This window comes from Amphiura filiformis, chromosome 19, assembly GCF_039555335.1.
Source record: "Amphiura filiformis chromosome 19, Afil_fr2py, whole genome shotgun sequence".
Lineage (NCBI taxonomy): Eukaryota > Metazoa > Echinodermata > Ophiuroidea > Amphilepidida > Amphiuridae > Amphiura > Amphiura filiformis.
In genome coordinates, this window is record NC_092646.1 from 42,575,824 (window position 1) to 42,598,918 (window position 23,095).

Here is a 23,095-nt window from a genome sequence, read left to right on the forward strand (position 1 = left end):
GTTGTGGGAATGCTTTTAAACATCCTCTGCATCTCATCCAAGATGAATCATCAATGGGCTACGCTGAAATGTTGACCCGTGACACAGGACGTCATGGGAGAGTCGCAGATAAACTGTTTTTAATAGGCCCTTGACAGGTTGTGGCGTAGTCCCCCTCCTCGATTAAGATAAAGTTCCTCATGCCGAACAAATATGGCCTCCTTGACTCTTCTTTCAACCCACTATGTTCTTTATGTTAGGAACTTACCCATGATACGGATCCACTTTGATGTCGGTGGGAGACGAATCCAAGTTATCAACAGCAACCTCCACATCACTGCAGTCCAAATTAGTGCATCGCAATATCTATGGGGAGGAAGAAGGCAAGCATAACTACTAAATTCACCACTCTTACAAATATTCTTTCCCAAATAAGAATGATGTAATACACGCTATGTGCTGTATTTGTTTTTTAAAGAATAAAAGATAGGAATTTGTGTTGTTAGCATTTTGTATCATTTCATAGAACTTGTTTACAATTTTGCCAATACTGTGTGTTACACGCATAAAACAACATGTTGTCAAGTTCCGTGATGATGTGATGCAATATCTGCTACCGGTATCTTAAAAAGATATGCAGGAGCCATCAAATTAAGTACTTGCATGCTAAACTACACTTACTGAACAAGATTTTATGCAGCAGTCCCTTATCTCTATTAGCTTATTCTTGCTGAAATCATACACCTTCTATGGAAGACATAACCTTAATCTTCCACACAAAGGGGTGTAGATTTCAAATAGAGTCGCCCATTCAGTTCACCCCATTTGAAATTCACACTCCCTTAGTGGGAGATTAAGGTCATATATCTTCCATACGGGGTGTAGGGATTTAAACTGGAATAGCCCATTGGCTCACCTGAAATTCCTCTACAAAATAAATATGGTCAAAGAGCCAATCAACATCAACGACAGTCGGAATAAGACCCCCCATACTTTGATAAATCACATCCGATGTGGTGTCAAATCCAGATGTGAAATTGTTGACATCAACTTCTCGTCTATGAATGGTTCCGGTAGTATCGGAGAAAAACACCATATTCTTCCAGTAGTGTACACCGACATCTGTAAAAATATCCCAGAAACAAATTTTAACTCCTCTCATCTCATCTCACTACACTAAATACTTAAAATACTGATGATTGCAAAATAACTTGGCCCTTGCCCTGTTTGCTGGTCAATGTAAAATAATGGTTATCACCTGTACTATGAGACTATACTAGATGCACTACATTGGCTGAAACAACACACATTTATTCTCTTAACATACATGCAAGAAGATGCAGGAAAGACAACACCTGTGAAAAACCTATAGAAACAAAGATAATGTAGCCCGATGGGGGGACTCCCACTTCCGAGGTGATGCGTATGTAGGGCTATTATGACCCCCTATTTCAGCATCACTGTCACCCAAAGACCCCATATTTTTTTTAATATAAAAATAGCTCTGTCACCCAAAGATCCCTATCTTTTCACCTAATGGCCATTATTTTTTTAATTTGAACAGCAACTTTCATTAATTGTTTTGAAAAAAAAAAAGCCATTTGAGCCCATTTACAACTAGAAATTAAATGTTCAAGGCTTCTGTGGAACTGTTTTAGCTCTCACCCAAAGACCACATTTGAAACAAGGTAATGTCCTCACCCAATGACCCCATATTTTCTACATTTGGTCTCGACCGAATGCCCCTTACAGTGGAAGTGCCAGCCCTATTCCTATATCCATGTCATATTCAGGCCTAGAAATCTGTGGCAGTGCAGGCCTCGCAAGAGAATTTTGCGAGAATCCTTGATTCGTGTCAATCTACCTCCGGCTCCCACTGCACAGTGATTGAAAAAAAAACTGCCCTCTTACAGTCTGATTTAGTCATCCAAGATGGCGGCTTTGGCGAACGAAAGATCGGCACACAACCGATGGCTGTTTTTGATGTTAAAATGCCCTCTCAAATCAGTATTATTGTACAAATTATTAATTAAGTAAATTATACCATAATTCGCCATTTTGGGGGTTCAGTTGCTTAAAAATGAAGTATAGTCAAACCGGGAGTCAAACTTAGTACATATTTTTGTCTTTCTGTAAACTGCCAATGCATTACGCGAATCCATATGGATTGCCCGGTTGATGTTTTATGATAATCTTTGCGGGAACTGATTTGCGTTGGATTTCTGAGTATGATATTGAGTGCCCCCTCCCCTGGGATGTATAGCTGAAAACTGCTAATACCTTGTATAGTATGATTCTCATGTTCTACTATGTGAACATTAGATGGATCCGGGTAGTCAAACAGCTTGTCCAACTCAATGAATGACACCATGGATTCCTCCATCTCATTGTCATAGTTTAGACCAGTTACTCCGGCTACTAGATACGGTTGTATACCACCAACTGAAATGAGATCAAATTATAGATTAATTACACTGTTGAACTCGCAATAGGTGAAACATATTTGGTTTTTGTTGCTGCCTGCGTAAATCAATAAATACCTTGTCAGTCAAGTAAAACATACTCTGTATAGGTCCAACTCCATGTATGTATTTTATCAATCAAACCAAGTAGAAATAAATTATGTGGTGCATAAAATGTGTCCTCACCAGAAGGGCAGTTCTCAGGCTTTTGTCATTCGTAAAAAACAAAAACAAAAAACATAAAACAATACCCAACATATTTGCAAAGTGACCCTTAGATGATTGTTGACCTCACACCTGTTGACATCACACATGTCAATATACCTACCTAAGGGTCATTGTGTCAAAGTTCCATTGAAATCCATCAAAGCATGTGAGAGAAATCAACAAATGCAGCAAAGGGGTTTTCATTTAAACATTCTTTTAAAAAAGGTTAACATTTTATGCACAACCACACAGCCAACTAGACACATATGCATATATCTGAGCTCATTTGATATATAAAATATTTGGAAAAAAACCTCATATGGTGCAAATGTGGTACAGATATCACAATTAAGATTGACTTAACACATACCATTTGGTCCTGCTAATGTCGTAACAGTACCCTCAGCAGGAGGCCCACTTCCATCCACATTATTAGCCTCCACGGTAACCGTATACCGGGTTGATTCACTCAGTCGTACAAATGTATACGAACTTGCCGTATCGGATACCTCATCCATGATTGGACCTCCATCAGGACCTTGAATGGTGACAGTGTAGGATACCAGAGCACCATTAGGGAATTCTGGTGGTTGCCAGGCAACAGAGATGGTGGTGGAACTTGGACTGAGGAGACTGGTGATGATTGGCGCACTGCCGGGAACTGAGAAATGGAAGAAACAGTAGATGTGAGTTAACCCCCATGAGAACTACGTGCCGATTGGCCACAAAGAAGTTTTCATTATCAATTGGACCAATCAGCAACATTGTTAGAATAATTTCACCACGCAAAAAAATTGGGGTGAATAATTTGCAAAGCTCCATTCTGATTGGTGATTAAAGTGAAGATATCGTGTAATTGACCAATCAGAGGTCATGTTAGATTGGCAGATAGTGCTCAGGGGCTTAAGCTTACCTCCCTGTGCAGGTGTATTGACATCTCTACTTGGTGGCGAAGATAAAATATGTCTAGATGTGATGACCCACTGCACACGGAATTCATAAGCTGTGTAGGGTTGGAGACTAGTGATAGTGGCAAACGGCACTGTGATGGGCTGCAAAACAATGAAACTAGTCAGATTTTGACATTTGATAAAACAGTTTCAATTTTTTTCCCAGATATATTCACCTTTTTTTTTTGCATAATCTGGCAGGGAATAACAGCTCGTAACTTCCTCCTTTGCATTCAGTGCAGATTCTAATGGGCCATTCTAGTTGAAATTCACACACCCCCTATGGGAGACACGACTTTAATGTCCCACACAGGGTTGAAGTGTGAATTTCGAATGGGGTTACCTAAATGGGTAACTCCATTTGTTGGAATCTACCCCCCTGTGTGGGAGATTAAGGTCATGTTTTCCATAGGATTTCAACCGAATGTGCAAAATTTTGCACTATGGTTGTGAGCATGCTCCAAATATAAGTCAAATCTTAAGATTTGTGCATACGATGACTAAGTTCAAATCTGCTGTACTTTACACAACAATAGGTATTCTATAATCCAGATCTCTAAAATCAACATTTCATTTCCTAATGTATTTAAATTTGATTTATTACACATATTTATCTATCTTAAAGCCATATTATAACATTTTCAAACAAAATAGATTAGCATTTCTTTGCCATAAAATGTTAGCTTTTACTGTCAGATACATCCCCTTTTATTTTTGAGCCGAACAACTATGCCAACCAAAGCAAAGAAAATTGGAATTTACTACCAGCGCACATGTCGCCAATACGTACCACTCCTTCGGTCATGTCGTGGTACGACCCTTTGTTGTGTATATCACCGTCCCGCACGCCGTGTACGTACTGTGTGTTATGAACATCGTGTATGCATTGGACTAATAATTCCATCGTAATAATAAAGCGCCCGGTTCGGCGTTTTATTCAAAATCTCGGATTTTGACAAAACTACAGCACCTAGAGTCTTGATTTTTGCAGGGTATATTGGTTTAATAAAGTACAATTTAATCGTGTAAAAAAGGAATTTTAAAAATTCAGTGCAGGCGTCTTCCTCAGCAAACGTTATAATATGGCTTTAAGTCTGTACAAAGACCTCCTGGATATTCTTCAGGCTACACATTTAATCATCTGATCAATTAATCAACTGATCAATCAAATCAACATCATTCATAACCAATCAATCAAGCAATCAAATCAACCAAGCAATCAATTGAATCAAATCAAATCAACCAATTGATCAATCAATCAATCCTTACCTTAGTATGGAATGAAACCCAAGCACCATTTCCTATATTGACATATCTCCATTGTACTATATATTTAACATCTTGATGACTGGCTTCATCCCAATCGACTTCAACACTTGTTGCCTGAATAGCGCCATCATCTACCCTTGGAGCTGTCGCATTACCTACAACTCCTGGAAAAGAAAAAGTACAGAAAAAAAAATTAATGAAAGTGGAATTGCTTTCCCACATTGTGGAAAGTCTGAAATACCCTTTACATCCTCTAACCTAAATCCTCACTGTAATCCCAACTCTAAATACTTGCCCTATCCCTAACTCATAACCTTATCCTAAATCCTATAATTATAATCCTAAATCATATCCCTAAATCCTAACTCAAAATCTAAACATTTTCCATCGTCGAATGCCCTGCTTGGGTGAAACAAACAAGTAGGCCATTTTCTTAACCCTAACCCTCCCAAATATCAAAAACCCTCAATGCACAAAGCAAATGCAGGTATCCAACATGATCTGATTGCGCCACCATGCGAACATACATATGGGCCACGGAAAGCTTGGCCGGCCAAGGTACAACCCGTGGCACGCTATTCCGGTCATGTGTCAGGTAAACGAGAGGTCTGTGGTTCAAAACAATTTTCCTCTTCTCCTCTTTCTTCCTTCCTTCCCCATCGCTGAAAAGCACCGGGGGCGGGTAGGGTTAATTTAAATTTCACTTTTCAAATACCATCGGTATACTCACTTATTACTTCTGCTGCGTATACATCTTCTGCATACACGCATCCTGACTGACAATATTGCACCTAAAATGAAAAAAACAAAAATACAAAATAAAATAATAGATTTTAAATTTTACCTCTTTTTCAAATATGAGTTAACATTTTTGGAATATTAGTCTGATCTGATCACACATGTATTATAATATTAACATATACACACTTTTCATTGAAGTTTAAACATAATTATGAACTTAACCTCCTGAGCACTACTACTTTTCTAATAATAACTTTGATTGGTTGATGACAAGAGATATTCAGTTGAATAGCCAATAAGAATAGTTTTGAAAATATTTCGCCCCATTCATTTTAAATGATGGCATTACTCTTACAAGATCACTGATTGGTTCAATAAATGGAACAACATTTATTCTGACCAATCAGCAGGTAGTTCTCATGGGGTTAACAGATAAATAATCTTGTTCTTCAGTTCTTGTCACTTACCTGAGAAAGTTGTGAATTAAAAGTTGAATTCTGCAGAGAAACGAAAGAAAGGTTGGTTAACCCTAACAAATATAAATCTTACAAAATATTACAAGGAAAACAACTGCGCATTTATGATTGTACATCAATTGATTACACCAATATATTTACCAACAATTCCTCTTTTAGATTTTCTTCAATAACTCATGACCAATCCCTTTCAGACATACCAGGCCTATCATCTTACTCTACTATATGATACTTTCCGTCGTTTTATCTTTTCAGTTTCTGTTTCCGTATCCGTATCCGTTTTGGTAGGTCATTGTTATTTTGAAGTGGTAGCCTCCCAGGTGTGACCAATCTTTTATTCTAGCTTTTTGTTAGTTACAAATAATTTGAAGCAAGTGATCATGGGGGGGGGGGCAGGAGGAAGCAAAATAGGGAGATAGACATTGATACGAGGGAAGGGCGACACTGTGGCCCTGCACAGGTGCATTGGGGTGCGACAGGCTCATTAGCAGACCTTTTGTGATTTAAGGGCTTAAGGTGGCTGTGTACTCTCAGACATGCATGTAGTAAAAGTGCAATAACTTTGTAATTATTCACAAAAACATATAAAAGTATACATTTTTATGAAGGCAAGACATCAATAAATCTTAATACAAATACAGATTTGGGTTAAAAACAACAATTTTGAAGAAAATCACAAAAAAATGAGTTTTTGTTTTTTTTTATTAGGTACATCATAACAAAAAAAACACTCTTTCCAAAATATTTTATTTTGTTTTTAGCTCAATCTTGAGGCTCCATTCCAAAAACGTTTTTTTTTTTTTTGATATTGGCCTTATTTTTGAGATATTGACCATATAAGGCATCAAAATGAACTTTTTAACATTCAAAAACACCTATTTGCACAAAATGATGCCCAAAATCGGAAATAGACCAAAATATAAAAAAATGAGAAAACCGTTTCTTGAGTCGATCATGCTTTTTACGATGATCATATTTGCTTACCTATAGATGCTGTATTTATTGAGTTATCGTGTACCTAAATCGTCATTTTACCGAGAAAATGAACATTGAAATAATGGCCGTTGAAGTTTAAAGTGGTCACATTTTGCACTTTCATCGAATCTCACAGGAGAATGCGACAGTTTTCGCTTTTGAAACTTATATTACGTGAACATCGGGTAAATCCACAGCCCCTTGAGAAGTTTGAGCGAAATCCATTCATAACTTGATATTTAAATCGGGGAAGAACTTGAAAAACCCCACATTTTATCAGCTAAAACGGAGCCATTTGACCACTAGGTTTTTGTGAAATCAGTGCTTCCGTGGTGTTTCCATCAGATGCGCCGCGCATGTAGATAAGCGTCGCGTAGGGCCTATGTGTCGCCAGCGTGTCGTCGCGTATTTGTGCGTTAACAAATTGCGCGATACGCAACGCGATGAGTTGTTGCGCGTGTACCTTGCTGGTACAACAAAGATTTTCTTTCCTTTTCAATTTCAAACACGAGTGGAATAGTAAAATAAAATCCTTAAAATATTGCAGTTGGAGTTTACAAATCTGGATTTTCATTCCTTGTATTTATAAAAAACATAACAAGGTACAAACATATCATAAAACCTCAATTTTGAGAAAGAAACAATGGCTAGAGTACACAGCCACGTTAAGGGCTGGGGTATGAACGTTTGGACAGTATTTATTGTGAGACATTAGAGCACATCAGACATATCGAATTGCATTCTGAATACGAAGAATGTCATTCTGATATCAAATAATTTTGATTTTTGAAATTGCAATTTAATACACATTTTATGGCAAATCATTAAAATTGATATTTTGATATTTAACAGTACTTGAAGTAAACTTTATAAATCTGATGATTTATACTTAAAGTGTATGTAGGTGGGATGAAAACCCGACGATCAATTGAAAATTTTGACCTTTTCAGATTGAAGATATGGATTTTTTTCCCAAAACACCAAAAAAAATTAGGTCTTTTTGGGAAAAAAATCCATATCTTCAATATGAAAGGTCAAAATTTTCAATTGACCGTCGGCTTTTCCTTCCTGCTACATACACTTTAAGAATATATCATTAGATTTATATAATTTACTTTGAGGACTGTTATATATCAAAAATTTGAAAAATATCACATTTTTATAATTTGTCATAATATTTGTATTATATTGTGATTTTCAAAAAATGAAAATTATTTGACATCAGAAAGACATGCTTCGTATTCAGAATGCAATTCGATAGGTCTGAGGTGCTCCCATGTCCCACAAAATATACTGTCGAAACGCAATAAACGCTCATTTTAGATCCCTTAATTTCAACGTTTTTACAGAAAAAAGTGGACTTTTTCATTTGGATTGGCAATTTGTCATATTAATGTGGATCAATTTAACAATGTCAAAGACGAGAGGGCGCTAGACCATTAAAAACACTGGTGTTAACACCAGTGTTCCATAATCTTGTCTCTCCCGCCTTTATTGACATAGGCATCCTCCTCTATTGAAATAAGCTGATTGGTACTTCAAAGTTAACAATGAAGACAGATTAGAGAAAACTTCCTTAATCCCTTGCGTTTTCGTATCTGAACAATTAAAGACTTACGGAAACTGAAAAGATAAAACGACCCTTTCACTATGGAAAGAAGTGATGAAACAATTAATTATCATGACAATAGATTTATACCATTTTTGAATGCATTGCTCTGCACTAGAAGTTAAGTTGTCCACCTGCACTACACCATAGATTATCAAAGAACAGGGATAAAGACCAGGATCGTAATTCTATAGAAATTTCACATTACGTTGAGTCCATGTATGATTCACTCACACTCGTAAGATCAATGTCTTTGAAAAGAGCGGTATGATTGCACACATATACACAGTTAATCAGTGCAGATTGCATAGTACAGGCAATACATTCAAAAAATATTGTAAACCTATTGCTATGGTAATTAATCCTGTTACATCACTACTTCTACAGCGAATAAGACCTCTCTGCAAGTTCTTCCATAAATGACCAATCCCTTACTTTTGTTTCATAGCCTCCCCTCCTGTTGTAATGAAACTGAAAGTGGCTCAAAAATGGATTTTTTAGAAGTAAACAACTCCCTCTCCCTCCCTAACTCGACTACCGTATTCATTCGAATAAGCGCCCAGGGGCGCTTAACAGTCATTTTGGGTGGGCGCTTATTTTTACCTGGTTTACCTAATTTTTTGGTTAAGGGCGTTTATTAGAGACAAATTTATGTATGTTATAAATGGGTCCTGAGACGTAGCTTTTCTGATGTAAAAAATGTATTGGAAGTTTACACAGGACTTCTAGTCTTCCGGCTATTTCACTGTATCGACATTGATGGTACCCTTTAGTAAATTGAAAATACCCTGGGTGGGCGCTTATTGGGGCATGGGTGCTTATTGGAATGAATACGGTAGTTAAGTTCATAAAAGAATGTCATCATTCATGATTAATTCCTCATAATATTCCAACAAACACTCATATTTTCTCAACAGCCATGTTACAGGTTGCTAGAGTTGCAATGGTCCACATCCTACACCAATGCATGTTGAATACTGTGAAAAGTATACTCTCCAATACTTTATGACCAATCCCTCATATAATACATGTATATTAGTGTTGGCCGATCCAACCCAAGATCGGATCTGCCGATCTCCGATCTGAAAATTAGCAGATCGGGCTGATCCGATCCCGATTCAGATTCCTTAAATGTTATTCTACAACCAGTACAAGTTCATTCAAGTCGGGCCCCAGTAATGTTAACGGTCAAAGCTTAATTCCCCAAACCTGTAACTATGTAATATGATGACCGTTTTTAGAGGTTTTTCATGTCAATATCAACCCAAATAAAATACCATTTTACACCCCAAGTCCCAGCATTACTCACTCAGTGCCTCCGATTGTCGGAAGTTTAATCATTAATCCATTTCTCTTGATTGTTTTATTCTTCTTTCTTCTCTGCGAATCAACTTTGATTTGCGTGTGTACCAAGTTAGGCGAATCACTGCGAGAATTGATTCGATGACCCTGCAGCTAAATCAGCTCCATCGATATTATAATAATTTATGCATATGACGTATATTGGGGAATACCGCGGAATTCCCATCCTGATTGGTTGTGCAGAGTTGTTTACAGAAAGAATTCACGTGTTCGGAGATTAAGAGATGAAATCGTCCGTGTGAGGAGGAATAGCGCGAATGTGCGCCATTCTAAAAATAACATGCCCTCAAATTCACCTTGGGAAACCCGACATTGAAGGGCGCACGTGTCGAGTGTTAAAGTGTTTACAAATTTTTCCCAGGGACGCACTGTACAGTCGGGAGTGTTGTCACTGAGTGGATAATATTATAAAATACAGTATGAAACGACATGATTCTTGCGGTGGTTTTGCGGTGGTTTTTTGGAAATATATTGGCATTAAATAGTAGTAATGTTACATAAGAAAGTAATGGTAAGCTTAAAGAATTGTTGTGTACTTTTATTACTGTCAAGTTCAGAGATCGGTAAGCTAGATCGGCAGCTGATAGCTCATCTGCCGATTCAGATTCAAGGCCGATGCAGTCCATATCGGCACCGATCTCCGATTCACAGATCGGGATCGGCCAACACTAATGTATATTCCTACATGCAACTTAAAACCCCACTTACATGTAGGCCTAAAAAAAAAGGTTGGAATGCCTTTTCCTGACCGACCCAAAAAAAAAAAATCAGTCAGTTTTTTTCCCAAAATGGAAATGTACCTTTTAAACATTTTGATGCATTCACAGCACTAAATATTGGCGGAAATTAGATCTTAAAAGGTGCAGACTCTATATATATTCATTTATAGACATCAATGAATGCTGCATAACAAACGCTTTCAACCACTGTACATGTACACAGATAAAATGGCAGCTGGATATACATGTATACCAGGGAATTCCATACTGGGATGTATTGTATAACTTAACACTCTTCACACGGGTGTCGACTGCAGACGACATGTTTCAAAACATTTTTAAAAATTCAAAAATTTCAGAAATGTAAATGTTCATGACCATATTTGGAATCAGCATGAAAAATGCATTAAAATTAGTACAAACAAGCCTAGTTTTGGTTCAGTGGTTCTTGAGATAGCTCTTGATATTTTGAGAAAATATCTCAAAACTTGGGACTTCTTATGTTGAAGCCTGTGGCTAGCAGTGTTGGAGGACTCGGGACTCGGACTCGGACTCGAGTCCGGACTCGAGTCCTTTTTTCAAGGACTCGGACTCGGACTTGGACTCGGGAGCTAAGGACTCGGACTCGGACTCGGACCCCAAGGACTCGGGGACTCGGCTCCGAGTCCTCCTCGAGTCCGGCAAAATAGGGTCGTTTTAGGTCTTTCATTGTAAACTTCCTTGCTTGATCAATGTAAATAAAAGTACAACCAAAAAGCAAGATTGCTTTCAGAAATATCTTTATAAATTTAATCATAATAATTTGTTTTGACATGACTGCTTTGGTAGACGCAAGTCTAGAATGTCACCTACATGAATAATAATACCCTGGGATGGGGCACTCAAGTTAAATTTTGGTAGGGGTGTGTGGTGCCAAACTTTGGGAACTAAGAACTGATTTGTGGGCAAAATAGGGGCATGATGAACTGAAATTTCAACATTGAACTGGAGCATGATGCAAATGTGGGTCTTAAGAAACTGCCAGAGAGCCTGAACAAGGGACCCTTGACCGCTGCACATACCATACCCGCACCACCTTTACATGTGAGTGACCACCCCCACCCCCGGAATAATACTGCATAGGCCTACAGCCAGATCCAACACGTAACACCCCTTCGTTTAGCACCCGACGTTTGGTACTGACGTCATATTTTTATTGTTATAATCATAATTTTGCTCTCTTTAAAACACAAACCTAATAAGTTACTGTGAGTCTGTGATTATTCTGTTTCTAAGGTATGCTACCTAAGGGGCTGAGCAAAAATTATGAGCATTGGGGGAAGGTAAAATTGGGGGTAAGAATTTTTTGGCCGATCGAAAGGGAGGGTGGAAGCCATTTTTGGCAAACTGAGAATTTTTGGCACATACTTCAAATAAAACGCTCTAAAAGGCTTTTAGAAAACAGTACGGAAACGCTTACATATGCAAATTTCCCTGCTCGCTGCGCTCGCAACATAATCTAAACCATTAAGGTTTGTAAATTGGAATCCTAAAAAATGGCATGTGCAAGAAGGGGGGGGGGGGGGGGAAAGATTTTTGGCAAGCCGGGAGGGGGACAAGTGATTTTTGGCAGACCGAGAGGGATAAGCATTTTGCAATTTCATCCCCGGGCTCCGCATATATTATTGCACAGCCCCAAACAATACTAGGCATGCTAGGTGGGACGAGCAAATTATGTATTTACAAGAAAACAATATAGACCTAAAATTCTGGTTAAGTATAGGCCTACGTTGACAAAGTATTGGTGAAACCCCGGGCTTGAATTTGATACATAAGGACTCGGACTCGGACTCGGACTCGAACATTGAGGACTCGGACTCGGACTCGGACATCAGAAATTGGCAGGGACTCGGACTCGGACTTGGACTCGGACACCAAGGACTCGGACTCGGACTCGGATGATGAGGACTCGACTACAACACTGGTGGCTAGCATGCAGAGCATTAAAGGGCATTTTGTGATCCACAGCCTCATCCTCCCCCCACTTCTCTCAAAAAAGTTGAGATTTTTATACCACTGGAAATCTCTGGCTACATAATGTTTATGTACCAAATATTTCTTGCAAATTAATTCGTTTCGCAAAAATATCGTGAAATTTGAATTTTGTTCTGGTATACCAGAACGAAATTACAACACATTGTCTATGGAGCAGTGTAATACACATAATCATGCAAAACTCGCAAACTGATAGATGTCATAAAAAGAGGCTGCTAGGATCACAAAATACTCCTTTCAAACCCTGCCAGTGATTTTTAAAAACATAAATTCCACCAAGCTTTCCTTTTAAGTATCTGAACAAAAGTTGGTACAATTTTCACAAATTCAGTGTGTTTACAGTGTTCCAGTGGGATTTAGCCTATACATTCTTTGGGATCTTAAAAAAAAAATTATTAATAATAATAATAATAATAATAATAATAATAATAATAATAATAATAATAATAATTAATAATTAATAATTAATAATTAATAATAATAATAATAATAATAATAATAATAATAATAATAATAATAATAATAATAATAATAATAATAATAATAATAATAATAATAATCGACCTACTGACCCAAATAAATATTGAGCTTATAGTAGTAAATACAAATTATATATTTCAAGGTGTCAGAGTTGCTGTTCTATAAACCTGTTCTTGCGATATCGAATACTGTGAAAAGATACCCCTTCTTTTGTATTCATTACAATAATTTATGACCAATCCCTTAACCATCCAATAATTTATGACAAATCCCTTAACCATCCAATAATTTATGACAAATCCTCCTAATGATATATTCCTACACATGTATTGAAACTACACTCAATGGCCTCATCCCAATGGCATAGCTCAATAACCTCAATTAAACAATCATAGTGCAAAATTTGACCTCAAGTTGCAGAGTATGAGTTTTTGTACCCAAATTTTCAAAGGTCATTCAATGAATGAACAAATGTATCGGGGTTAAAGAACTGTGCCTTGATAGATGAGCATATTGTGGATCCTATACTTACACATGCTATATTACAATTTGCTAGAGTTGTATTGTCCCATAACCCACACCCCGTTGAACACTGTGAAAAGAGAAAACATGAAAACACAATGAATTAGCTGCATTGCCAGTTCAGTTGTAGACCTATCAATTCAATAGTGAACCATTTTCATGGGTCAGTAGGAATTGTCTCTTACATAAGACTACAAGTTGAAACAAGTCTCTTGTTGACTCACTAAAAATTTGTTTAAATCAAGACATTAAAAGTTTTCATTTTCAAAACTGTAAATTAAGCTGAACACCATCAACTTATTTATACTAATTTTCTGTGACCCCATTTAAATGAAGAGGAACTTTATATCAGTGGCATTGCCCAGGATCAGAAGGATTACTTTTGGAGTTTCAGTAAAAATCATGTAAACTCAGTCTACTTGTGGCACATTTCAGTCACACAGCCCCTGCGGACACAGGTTCTGTCGGTGACATGCACAGGTTTTTTCCAAAGTGAGGGAGGTGCACAAGTTATGATTACCCCCACTGCTCACAAATGTAGCCTGGTCCCCTCTTTGCACACACCATTTAGTTATTAGTAAATAGCACAATAGAGCACTGTTTATAGCCATAAATTTGAATGTCACAGCAGCAGTTTTGATAAAACCTAATCCCACAGGCGTATAGCCACATACGTACAGTTGTACACGTTAAAGTGTGGGTTGTCTGAACGCTAGCAACACTTCCGCATAAATGCTCAACTCTCAACACAGTTTAGTTGAGGGTGCTGCATGCGTACGCTGGCCAAGTGATGTAATAATCGGATTAACTGCCACAGCAATTGGTGAAAATAATTTTTGAATATACGGCGCTGCACTGGTACGTTCACGCTGTAACTCTGCATTGAACCATATCATACTGATCACTCGCACCTGTAAGATTAGTATCTTTTAAAAGACCGGTATTGAATTCAATCTATGATTGCAGACATACACAGGTAATGATTACAGCCTGCTTGTAGTGCAGCGCAATATATTCCTATTGCAATGGTAGTTATTCCGATTTATTATGTCACTTCGCCAGTGTATACACATTCAACGAATACACTGATGTTTTAATAATTGACTTACCGAATTAATTTTACATGTTTGATTGCAGCTAATATCTCTGTCTACTACTTGGTCATCTGTCTGTAAAATATTAAAAAATATTAAAAATATTTAAAAAAATATAGTAAATTACTGTAAACTATTGACAAGAGCGTATTTTACGAAAATATTTTGAATAATTACTAACGTAACCATCTAGCATAAAAAGTAGGTAATGGGGATACGCATCCTGCACAAGAACAAATAAACACAATGGGGAACGAAAGTAGGTAATGCGTATCCCCATTACCTACTTTACTTGTATTATGCTGGGGAAACGATCAGTAATGATCTCCTGTACTTGTGTAGTTGCGTAATATTTGTTTGTGTGTATAGTATACCTCGACTGAGTGCTCACATTAGACCCCAATTTTAACCACCGTTTATCAGTGCAGGGAAGGAGCTGGTAGCCTAATGGATAGAGCGTCCGTCTAGTGATTGGAAGGTCATGGGTTCGAATCCCATGCCGGCACATTTCCTTGCTTTTTTATTTCAAGTTGGGTTGTGTGCCGGTCGGCATGTGTTTATTTGTTGTCTTGTTTAACTGTAACACTTTGGGTTGGTAAACTGTTCTTTATTTCTCATCTAGCATAAATTATATATAGTGCACATGGTCCTACATGTATGCACACGCTTGACATCGCACACATACATTTTTGTACACTCAAGGACAAACACTACTGGGCTCGGCAAAACATTTTACATACGTTGCATATAATTCACTGTGTTAAAACGCACTTTTATTGGCTGCTGATGCGATCTGCTGTTTTAATCTTGTCAAGTCCTTGAACTACGTGTCCAAGCCTCAAAATAAGCAGATCTGAACCAGGAGCCACACATTTGGAAAAAGCAGCTCCTGGTTCTGAGATTATATAGTGGACCAGGAGCCATTTTAAAGAGCTACATGTAAGAGTCATTTATATTTCAATTGTACACATTAAATACAAAACCTGCTTTAACTACCAGGCTCTATTAAAAAATATGTAGAGCTTGGTTCATATGATTTTGGTGTGGACCAGGAGCCAAAATGTTATGACCATTGGGTAAATGGCTCCTGGGTGACTGGTTATTTTGCAGCTTGTATATGTCGCATGCCTTGTTATAGTGCGTAGTAATGCAGTAATACACGACTAGAGCTAGGCATGTTTGCGATAATGTTAATCATTTAGCACAATAAGTTTTCGTTATAAATCGTGATCACGACAATGGTCAGTCAGCGATATTTTGATAAAAATATATCATCAAAAATATAAAATTTGCCACATTAAAAGTTTAGTGAATGGCCAGCCAAATGTGCCCAAAATGTGCCCAACTTAAACATCACATATCGGTAGCCATTACATCGCAGATTATGTGCATAAATGCAATGAGGCTTTTGAACTGGATACCAAAACACATATCTTTGGTAAAACTTTTTTCACATTTGAAATTGAAGTTCTTGAGGGGAACTATGCTTTTTCAATTTTGCCAGATTTAACAATTTTCTTTAGGGAACAAACCAAAAGATTGATGAAGGCCTATATTAACAATATATAATTAGTTTTGTTTCAAAAAAGTATTCTTAGTTCCAATGCTGACCCCATCCATCACCCTCTGAGCTGAGAGATGGAAACCACAACTAGGTCAAAACACATCAATGTTTTTTTTCAGGTGTATGCAAGAAGGTTATCAACATTTTTCAACAACTCCCTTCTTTCCTTTAGAAACTAAATTTCCAATCACATCACTTCATCCATCATTTGGTTTGTTCGCTAACACTTGTGAACAGTAAGACATCAGGGATATAGTCTATTTTGTTAGAAACTTATAGGGTCTTTTCACAATTGCTGTTAGAAAGAACCAAGCATTTTATATTACACATATAATATTACTACATAATAATTGTGTGGATTGTGGAAATTTACAAATTTTTATACAGAAGTAAATTTGATTTTCTGGTGGGTGTGCTGCAGTAAGGCTTCAAAAAATATTGTTTAATTGGCGTAACCTGACCGAACCTAAAATTAGGCCCGACCCTAGATTAAAAAAAAAAAATAATAATAATAATAATAATAATAAACAAACAAACAAACAAACAAATAAATAAATAATTAATTAATAATTAATTAAATAAAATTAATTAATTAATTAATTAACTAATAAATTAAATTAAAAAAAAGGAAGACAGCTTAAAAAGTAAAAAAATAAAATAAAATAAAATAAAATAAAAATCCCGTCCTACCTACACCAATCAAACAATTTTCTTTTTAAGGCCTAAGCTTACAAACATTAATTTATAATAATATATTCATAGCAATATAAATTACAAATCTATTGTGAAGCTAAATCATCACACAGCTGTTCAGATTATATATATTTTTTTATTCATTTTTTTCCACTGGAAAATGCATGTCTTTGGACAATAGTGGCCTACATCATGGAAGTTAGGCAGTTTGTGGCCCTCATGGACTACAGTGTATGATGGTCAGTGGGGGGGGGGCTGGGGAGGAGGCATGAGCTCCATCCAAGTGCAGCAGTGCACAAGGCACAGAGGTCATGTACTACACTCCTTCTAGAGTCTTGTATAATATGGGGTATTTTTGCAAGAAGTTTGCAATTTGCAATAAATTTGGCCAAACATTTTGACTTTGGTATAGTGATGGGTCAAAATTTCTTGAAAAATTGGTATATATTGATAGGTCCAGTTTCAAATTCTCTGTGGCACACCCTACCCAAACCAAACTTAAGTACCCCCATAATATTAGTAATAAACAGAAATTTAAAACAAATAAACTCCTACAATTCAACAATTTGGATTTGTCCAATAAGGTAGTTACTGTACTTTGTTGAACCAACTGGTTGAACTGAATGCCTAGTGCCTAGCTGTTTTGGGAAGTCAATTTTCAAATGTAAACACTGTAATGCCTTTTAGTTTGCATTGATTTTCCAGTCCATTTAATGTCATGTAACCTTCTGATTTGTATTGATCAACAACATTTAGTCTAGGTCACAATATGATCAGGCACTGAATTTGTGCTAAATTATTTGAAGATATTTTGCATAATTCGTAATCACAGTAGTAGTAACATTGATTGATTTATTAAAATAGAAATATATTGAATGGTTGTAAATCTGATTCCAAATAACATGGTTTCAGATAACTGTATTCATATTTAGGCCTATATATCCCGGCTATATATTGATTAGAGTAGGGCATTTATTATTCATAATCATATGATAGCTCTATCCATTGTGCTGTTAATATACACATTTGTGAAAAGACTTGTCAGTTTCATTATATTATTTTGGACATTTCATTCTGCAAGACCATCATATTAGACTGGGTGTGAGATCATATCATGAGCTTTCTATCCAATAGAGGCCGTCAGCGTGACGTCATATGCCGCCATCTTGTGGGTACACACTGTGATGGTCGTTCGATCTCCATGCGTGAGCAGCAAAATCACCACGTTGAGGCGCGATAACAGGTGCGTGGCAAGCTGCGCCCTGCGCGTAGTGTCCGACGCATGAACACACAGATCATTTGTACCCACAAAATGGCGAAAGGCTGACAGCCTCTATATTATTTGCATTTTGTGAGAGACCCTGAAATATGATAAAACCAGTCAACAGCATATTATGCAGTATTAAAGGGGGTCTATGATGGGCATGGGCACTGGGCAGAGCAAAAACGGGGTTGAAGATGAGTGCAAAACTGGGATTTCCTCTATCTCCATCAGACATCTGTATAAATTGCCAAGGAGAAGGACCAGATCAGGATCAAGAGTCCTGGGGGCTCATTTCTTAATCCCTAGAAGTTAAAAGAAAACAAAAATACTCCAGCTACCCGGAATTGGCAAAATTTGTTTATTTTAGCCTAATACCCTAAGAAACAAAAAAAGTGTTTTGGGTGAAAATAGGTGAAATCACAAACCAGCCAATACCAAAATTCACCTTCAATAGTCCTTCATTTTGGGCTGAAATAGTGTGCAACTGTATAGAGCCTACATGTATATCAAGAAGGAAAATATTGAAAAAAGTGTACTAAGGAGAAATGTTGTCTGATTTACTCTCTCTGGTCCTCAATTTAATGCATAATTGTTGGCCTAGTTTGAAGTATTGTTGATGGAATACTAAACATTCTGAAAAGCAGGGCTGTCAACTCTCACGCATTGGCCGTGAGTCTCACGCATTGGGTCACTTTCTCACGCCAAGGTAGAATAATCTCACGCAAAGGTAGTAAAACTCGAGCGCCGTGATACAATCATCATGGTACAAAATGAACATTGGAGTCGGCAAATCCCGGTACGTCTCTGTCTCACGCCAAGCAATTCCAAAAAGTTGACAGCCCTGCTGAAAAGTTCTTACAGTGCAATTTTAAACTCCGATCCCTTGACCAGCTTGAGTCGTTTTTTGAATCCACATAAATACTACACAAATATATGGATTTGGTTACATTAAAGCCAAGAATTCTGCGCGTTGCGGAAATTCCGCAAAAAATCACGGAATTCTGAGGTAAAGCGGAAAAAGCATTTCTGAGAAAAAAATAAAAAAATAAGCAAAAATGACCTAAAAAAAGAAAAAAATACAATTGAAAAGAAATAAATAAAATACTAAATGAAATGGGTCTTCAAAATTCATCAAAATAAATTAAAATCCGTCATAGATTTACCGCACAACGCCTGTCCTACCTCCCATTGCAGCCATGATACCCAATCACCCATCCCAACTTTGCAACGTCAGCAATGATCGTCACATTGGCGGGCTGCAAAAAATGTGCTAAAATTACAAAGCGGAATTTAGCATTTGTAAAGCAGAAAATTCTTGGCTTTAGGTTACATACAGCATGCAAATGTGTTGGGGAAAGGTAAAATGTAACACATTTTATGTGTGTCTCTTGATCCTGTGGAAAAAATAATACTATAAATGGCACAGAGGTATTGTGAAACCATTTAAATAAATTCATGTAAATACTACCATTTGAGTCTGAAGTACAATGCATGAAAGTGGGAACAAATAAAGTCTACATGCTTATTGCTTAGACCTACATCATGTAGCATAGTTTTGTCAAGTATTTAGTCAAACAGAACATGTTTAATGCTAGTCAAACTTTTCTCATTCACATGTAGGTGATCGTTCTTTGGCTTTGTCAACTTAGCTCTTGAAGGAAGGTAACCCTGATATTTGGAGAATTGAATTTTTTTTTTTTTTTAATTTTTTTCCAGTTTTATCCATTTAATTAAATAACTGCAATGAACTATAATAGTATTAATATTAGATACATCAACCTTGTAGGAAATGAGCAGGGACAGGCAATTTGTGCGGAAAAAAATAGCAAATTATGCGCAGAGATTCTTGTGAACTTTATTTCAGTGCAAATCATGTATCCCTGCCCATAGGAAAAAAAAAAAGCAAATTGCGCGTCAAAAAAAGTTTCGCGCAAATCACTTTTCCCTGGAAATGAGTCAAGGAAGCCAATAGTTGCATTCATATTTCCATAGGTCTTGCGGTTCTTGAGTTAAGGCCAATAACATATCATAAAGTTTTGGGCCTTTCCCCCCTCCTGAGAAGAATAATACACATGCAGTGACATGGGGCAGAAATGACAACCCATAAAATGAAAGCCTTGTCATCTCCATTAGACCCCACATACTATTTCTCTTGTATGCCAGCTTTATTTGTCTCAATAAAAACACAGTTAGGTCCTGCTCCCCTCCAACCCACCTTGAAAGTTCTTGTATGCATACTGGCTCATACGCAGGATTTCATTTGGGGGGTGCTGATTTTGAAAAAGTGGACTTTTTTCCAAGGGGGGGGGGGGCAATTTTGTGAAAAGTGGACCAAATTTGGACCTTTTTTGTCCAAAAAGTGTAAAAAACTCGATTTTTCAGAAATTTTGGGACTTTTGTATACTTTTCCAAATTTGGGGGTGCGTTGCACCCTTTTCCCCTGTCACGGGCCTGTATGCATATAAAATATAAAACATTTTGATAAATTTGAACTGTGCCCCAATGTGAGTGACACTGGAAACTATTGTAGAAAATTGTGAGGTTTTGGTCCGGGGAGGTTTGGTATCACAGCTTCAATAATGGCCTTGCCTTGCATATCCTATAGGAAAAGAATTATCCCCCCAAAATGGAAACAAACGAACAAGCAAACAAATCTTTGAGATCAGGTTTAGGGTGGAGCATGCCATCATACCTATTATTAGCTCCAATAGTTGAACACACTCCCACACAGAAGCCCAGAAGCATTGAAGTAATAATTATTCATTCAACAATTCTTCCTATAACTTTGTGCAGGACCCAACCGGTTGACAAGAGTGATGAATCCACACATTTACAGTATCGTACTTCAGTATACCTACAACTCAAGTTAACGGATTGAAAATCAAACTTTCAAAACATTTTTTGGGCCCTACCCTAATGGCCTAAGGACTTTTTGGCGACGGGAAGGGAAAGAAGGAAGGAATAAAGAGAGAAAACAAAGAAAGAAGTTGTTTGCTCTGGGTGGGATTCGAACCCGAGACCCCTCGCATGCCAAGCACCAGGTCGGCGACACTTTGCCACAGGTGTACTGTTGGGCTTCACTGGTCAGTGAAACCGTACCTATATATCACTTAGGGCGATTGCATCATCACATCAGTCCATGTGGGATGCACGCACGAACAGCGCATATCAAGTAGTATTTTATAGTACCTGGTACGGTTAGGGTTAATCCGGGGGGGGGGGGGTTCTCAACTTTGGTTTTGGTAGGGACGTGCAGCTGAGATTTTGGAAGTGGACCCATAAATATACCAATTTTTCAAGAAATTTGGACCCATTGATATACCAAAAGTCAAAATTTTCGGCCGAATTTTCCCAAAATTGTTGAAAATTTTGGCTATATTTAAAAGGAAAAATTGGGTTTTTTTCCGAAAAAATTTAGAAAATTTTAAAAAATGGACCCATTCATATACCAAAATAGGCTTTGAAAAAGGGGTCATTGATATACCAGAAGGCTGAAAATGCTACCCATGTTTGCGGCACGTCCCCATATGGTCATTTGTACTGAGTACCCCCCCCCCCCGGGGGGTTAATAAGCCTTTTAAAAGTTAGATTCAGACTCCACATCGTAGTGTGATGCAATGCTGCACGATGCTTTGAAAACTGAAATCTGAGCCAGTTTTACGTGCTCGGCACTGAAAATTCTCATCGCGCGGTGGAAATTTCGTCCACGATGAAAGTTGAACTTTGTTCAAACTTCTTCGCATTGCGCTGCGATATTGTGGCCCTGCACGCTTGTGATTAATTGCCTGCTGGATAATCAAGGTGGCAGAATGACCATAAATGGATATGCAGACCCTGCGCCTGCATGGTTTTAAAACATCGCAGCATCTCGCAATGTTTCATCACGCAATGCTGCGATATTTGTCTTATGGTACACTGCTAACAAAATAGTCCTTTTCTTGTGAATTACATGTACATATAGAAGACAGAATTGCAGTACTTTAGATTATTTTGTATTATTTTCTCCAAACATTTCACTTTAATGTAAACCAATTTGTCACCAACCAAATGCAGGCATAACATTAATAGATTGGATTTCAAAAACATTTTATATAGTGTACAGCTTTTTCACAAGGAGAAATCTTTAATATTGAAAATCTTGTTATATTTTAGGCTTTAAATTTGACACAAGAGGGATATATAACTGTATTATGGTCAATTTGGGTGCATGGTCATCTCGGGGGTCATCTGAAGTCCCCCGCCCGAAGTCCTGCAATTAGGCCTAAATGCATGGGCTGGGTGTTACTCGTCAAATTCCAAAAACTTATTTTCTATCTTAAAATGCTTAGGGGCTGTGCAATAATTATGAGCCCTGGGGGAGGATAAAATTGGGGGGCAAGAAATTTTTGGCGAGCCAAAAGGGGGCGATTTTTGGCACGCATTCACAGGGCGCCTTTTTTAATAAAACGCTCTAAAAGGGCTTAGGAAAACGGTACGGAAATGCTTAAATATGCAAATTTTCCTGCTCGCTGCACTCGCAACATACATCTAGACCAATTAAAGTTTGGAATTTGGGATCCCAAAAATTGGCCATGTTCAAGGGGGGGGGCAAAGACTTTTTGGCGGGCCAAGAGGGGGGCAAGCGATTTTTGGCGAGCTGAGAGGGGGGGGGGGCAAGCGATTTTTGGCGAGCCGTTCGGAAATTTTACCCCCCGG

At 37.5% G+C, this 23,095-nt stretch overlaps 1 protein-coding gene across 1 annotated transcript in view; it reads right to left on the bottom strand.

Moving 5' to 3' along the window:
• Positions 1-23,095, bottom strand: part of LOC140140596 (proto-oncogene tyrosine-protein kinase ROS-like) — a 141,197-nt gene that overhangs the window by 71,686 nt on the left and 46,416 nt on the right. Inside the window, exons 2-11 of the mRNA XM_072162353.1 lie at positions 14,895-14,954; positions 13,796-13,855; positions 6,076-6,105; positions 5,598-5,658; positions 4,868-5,031; positions 3,562-3,700; positions 3,019-3,309; positions 2,260-2,421; positions 896-1,101; positions 248-345 (exon numbers count right to left, since the gene is read on the bottom strand). Of these exons, the coding sequence (XP_072018454.1) occupies positions 248-345; positions 896-1,101; positions 2,260-2,421; positions 3,019-3,309; positions 3,562-3,700; positions 4,868-5,031; positions 5,598-5,658; positions 6,076-6,105; positions 13,796-13,855; positions 14,895-14,954 (1,271 nt within the window). The remainder of the gene's footprint in view (positions 1-247; positions 346-895; positions 1,102-2,259; positions 2,422-3,018; positions 3,310-3,561; positions 3,701-4,867; positions 5,032-5,597; positions 5,659-6,075; positions 6,106-13,795; positions 13,856-14,894; positions 14,955-23,095) is intronic.